Genomic DNA, 4,332 nt, shown 5'->3' with positions numbered 1-4,332 from the left:
TATAGCGCCCTCTCTAGAAAAGAATTCTACTTTTTAGCAAATCAGATTAAAGTAACAAAAAAAAAAAGATTAAAGTAAAAAAAAAAAAAAAAAAAAAATAAATAAATAAAAAGATTGTAGTATAAAGTACTATATCCGTTTTGGCTAGAGTCAAACATGTTAAAGAATGAGTAACAAAATCAAACTCAATGCTAAACTGCTTCATACCACAACTATTTTAATGCTTTCTTTTTTCTTTTCATTTTGTGATTTTGTTACTCATTCTTTAATATGCTTTTAAGGCTTGATACAGTTCATGGTTGAACCACGGAGGAAATTTCCTCTTCGGTCTAAAAGTAGGTGCTAAATCATTTATTGTTGCATGGAGTAAATCATAAAATAAAGAAGTAGCCTCATTGGCATTGCCAGTTAAGTCGAGTATGTTCCATGGTATATAATTTAAAATGTTTGCAATCTCTGCATAATTAAGTTTTTTGAAATTGTAAACAAGTCTGTTATTACAATAATTAAGATCATCATTATTACTATTGCACTTAAAAGAATAAAACATTGATATTGATTTATGGTCGGATTTAAAATATTAAGTCCAGTAGCGATACACGAACAGTCTAAAAATTTGTTACATAAAACTAGATCTAAAATTTTGTTGTTGCGCGTGACAGATGAATTGCACTGATACAGGCAATTACTATCTAAAACTGTATCAATAAAAAGTTGACTTAAATTATTAATATTGGTCGTAGGCATATTGACGGAATATTATGTCAGGTAGGCCTAAGTTAAAATCACCCAGAATGATGACGTCATGACCACTACTCTCATATTGGCGTAGGCAGTACAGTAACTGGGATGGGAAAGCTAGGACTATTTTTTTTTGTTCCGACTGCCCGACGAGCCTTGGCCGATGGGCAGGGGGGGGGGGGAGTTAAGAAAATTTGTCCTCTAGATGACCGGAAATGACACTCTTATATAGTAAAGTTCATCATCTTGTACGCTGGCTGTACTTTGCTCCTTCGTTTAAAACTGGGTCATTTATACAGTTCATTTCAACCATTCTCAGGCATCTTCTTGACTTATACAATTACATTGTAGTCGAAAATTTGGAGACCAACCCATTTGAAAATTGTGGGAGGGGACTTGTTCCCCATTCCCCATGATCTGCGCACATGAGAGTGTGTACTTGTTCCTTGGTAGAAGGCTCTGCCCAGTGATTTAAAGATTTGGTTGTTCCAAGTCTGTGCGATTATTTTTATTAATAATTATGGCAATTATAATATATTGTATAAGTAATCAGAACTGATTTTCATCTATGTTTTTACAAACAAAAAGAAAGCTTAAAACTAGGCACACACAAACACAACTTAATGCAAAACAAAACAAAGAACTTAAACTAACAAAATAAAGTAAATCAAACAAAAGCAACCAATATAATTTTGAAAATTATAAAATAAATGTCAGAAGTGGTAACATGAATCTTACAAAAATTGCTTATTAAAATTGATGGTTTTAAAGGGTTGTGGCGAGATATAAACATTATATATTTCGGACCAATAGAAAGGACGATTATTTAAGATCTTATAGTACAAAGTAGTACATTTTACCCAAATTTGAGTGACAATTATGGCAATTATAATATATTCTATAAGTGATCAGAACTGATTTTCATATATGTAAATACTGTTGGACGAAAATATAATTAAGTTTTACCTAATCACAAAATGTTTTTTCTGTGCTGCACAGATACGTCATTTCTTAAGTGACGATTTTACACACTATAGAATTGCATAAATGACTATGACATTAAGTTTGGTACGGAGATTTTATTTTTTATTTAGTTAAATCTTCCGACAAAAACGAAAACAATAAAGTTGGTAGGGGCTGCCGAGGATGGGCAAAAGTATAAAACTGTCATCCGAAGATGTGCCCACCCAGAAACATTTTTTTGATCAATGATTTTTTCCCACAGCAAAACTACCATCTGAACAAACCTAAGAATTCTACTTTACGGCAAGGAATACAGCGTCACTACATTAAAAATATTATACTAACTTATATTTTACTACTTTTGGGATTTTTTTTTCAACCTGATTTTCCATACTATTTTTTTGGCTATTGGTTTTTTTTTTCAAAATCTACACAGTTATCACAAAAATGTTGAAAAGAGTCCCAAGTGTCATAATTACTACAAGATAATTTTATAGACTTATTGTCTTATACACATTGATCTCATCCGTTTTTGGCAACTCCTCCATGTCATAAGCATTACTCACAACAAGGTAATCGTGATGTATTTCCCCCTACACATTTGACGTATCTACTTTTGGCATGGAATCATCCGTCTTGGGCTCCTCATTACTCGAGGCACTTAACGGAACATCCGAATTTTCCTCCTCTACAGGACCGACCTTCATGGATCTACAATATTGAAATGTACAACAAAGCTACATGTTTATTTGAAGAAGTTTAAATGCAACAAGACATAAGTCTATTGGTGAGACAGTCAGTTGCATGCTCCCAATATGTCTGATTCTAGGTCGTGTTAAAATTTTATTGTATAACCAGGTATAACATAGGATAAATGGCGAGTCGAATAGCCGAGCGGATAAGGCAGGGGCGCCGCAACTACAGGCACAATATCGGCGCTGGTTCGGGCACGCTCCCCTGTGGTTGTAGTGGTGGAACAAGTCTCCTCGGATAAGGACTCTAACTGTTGGCATAGCCCAGTGTACACAATTGGCTCGTGTGCACTTTAACGAACCCAGTACATCCTTCGAGAAGAGTATGGGGTTACCCCGGTGTACGTACTGGTTCATTTAGTCCCTGTCGTTGTGGACAAACGAAAGAACGCCTCTTTGCAGCTGATTGGACATGATGTGACCCTTGGGGAGAAGAAACTTGTTGAATGAGTTAGTCCACCCATGTGCGCATTTCAGCCTAGTTAAAGCTGCAAGTTCAGATAGGGGATCGCTAAATTTTTAAAAATTCAATGCAAAACAATGTTATGTGCTACTCACCTATTCAGAAACTGTTTTGTCCCGACCCCCGTTTGACAAATTCTGGATCCACCCCTGGTCACAGTTTATTCATACCTTTTCCTAACGTTTACACATTGTGCCGCAATTCATACATTAAGTGTAATATTGATAGACATGCATGATAGAACATACGGTATTTAAATATGGTGGTATCTTTTAAAAAATCGTCTTCAATGAGAACTGATTGGTCAGTTTTTTTTGTGTTAAACATTGATATTAGATGAGTATAAACATTTAAACAATGTACTCAACTTGTTAGCAATGTCCTATCTATTCTTATTGTATAATGTTTGCAAGAAAAAAGCCCTTATTTACCGTTTTAGATTTCGTAGCAACAGCACTGAAACAACTGCTCCACACGGAACTCCAATAACTACGAACATAAACCAGATCCAATTTTCTTCAAACCACCCCTAGAAGGAATACAAATAGAATATATAAGATTGTAGTTTAGTAGATGTTTTTTAGGCAATATTACTGTTTCGCGTTTTCCCAGGCAAATTTCATATTTTGACAATGCAGAGTTCTTGATTTGATAGATAAAAAAATGTATTCCACAGCTCAGTTTATTGAAATCAACAACTAGAGGGTAGATGCGGAGGTGCGAAAGTGATAATAATGGTAAAATCTGCTATGGCAAACCTGAAAATCAAAATAGAGCCATCAAACTACAATTTTATATTGCACCATAAAGTGTTCATGTGAATTGCCTTGATTGGTATTTAGGAACGAGCACTTCAGTAATTTGTGTTTACGAACTGACCAGGGGCGGCGCCAGGAATTCCGCGACGAGGGGTCCAAGCTCCCCGACAAGGGGATCCACGCCTTCACCCCCTCCCCCCGCCGGGGAAGCCTAGCCCCACTCCCACCCGGTTGGGGAAAAATTAATTTGTCGGGGAAAATTTGAGTTTGTCGGGAAATTTTTTTTTAAATTAAAAGATAAAAAAACGTTGTGTTAATTGTGGGATTCTTTATTAAAAAGAATGTCGGGGGGTACTAGTCCACCTGTCGGGGGTACTAACCCCCTTTCGGGGGAACCATCCTCCTGTCTTTGAAGACCTGACGCACCACTTTAACCCATACGACCGCAATAGTATACAACACCTCGCACATACGGTAGCACTGCTAATTTTGACAGTTTAGTAAGACATGCTTGAATTGTCGAGGTGAGTCGAATGGCCGAGCGGTTAGCAGGGGCGCCGCAAGCTTTAGCCATAATATCGGCGCTGGTTCGAACGGCACGCTCGCCTATGGTTCTGGTGGTAGAACAAGTCTTCTCGGATAAGGACTATAAACC

At 36.7% G+C, this 4,332-nt stretch overlaps 1 protein-coding gene across 1 annotated transcript in view; it reads right to left on the bottom strand.

The window, feature by feature from the left end:
- Positions 1-2,116: 2,116 nt before the first annotated feature.
- The window catches only part of LOC117105508 (fibropellin-1-like), a 12,803-nt gene continuing 10,587 nt past the window's right edge, over positions 2,117-4,332 (bottom strand). Inside the window, exons 10-11 of the mRNA XM_033246671.1 lie at positions 3,351-3,448; positions 2,117-2,415 (exon numbers count right to left, since the gene is read on the bottom strand). Coding sequence (XP_033102562.1) covers positions 2,298-2,415; positions 3,351-3,448 — 216 coding nt within the window. The 3' untranslated portion in view covers positions 2,117-2,297. The remainder of the gene's footprint in view (positions 2,416-3,350; positions 3,449-4,332) is intronic.

The sequence above is a fragment of the Anneissia japonica genome, unplaced genomic scaffold (assembly GCF_011630105.1).
Source record: "Anneissia japonica isolate Jap-2015-1 unplaced genomic scaffold, ASM1163010v1 scaffold2030_len652032_cov178, whole genome shotgun sequence".
Lineage (NCBI taxonomy): Eukaryota > Metazoa > Echinodermata > Crinoidea > Comatulida > Comatulidae > Anneissia > Anneissia japonica.
This window is presented reverse-complemented; position numbering and strand designations above follow the sequence as displayed.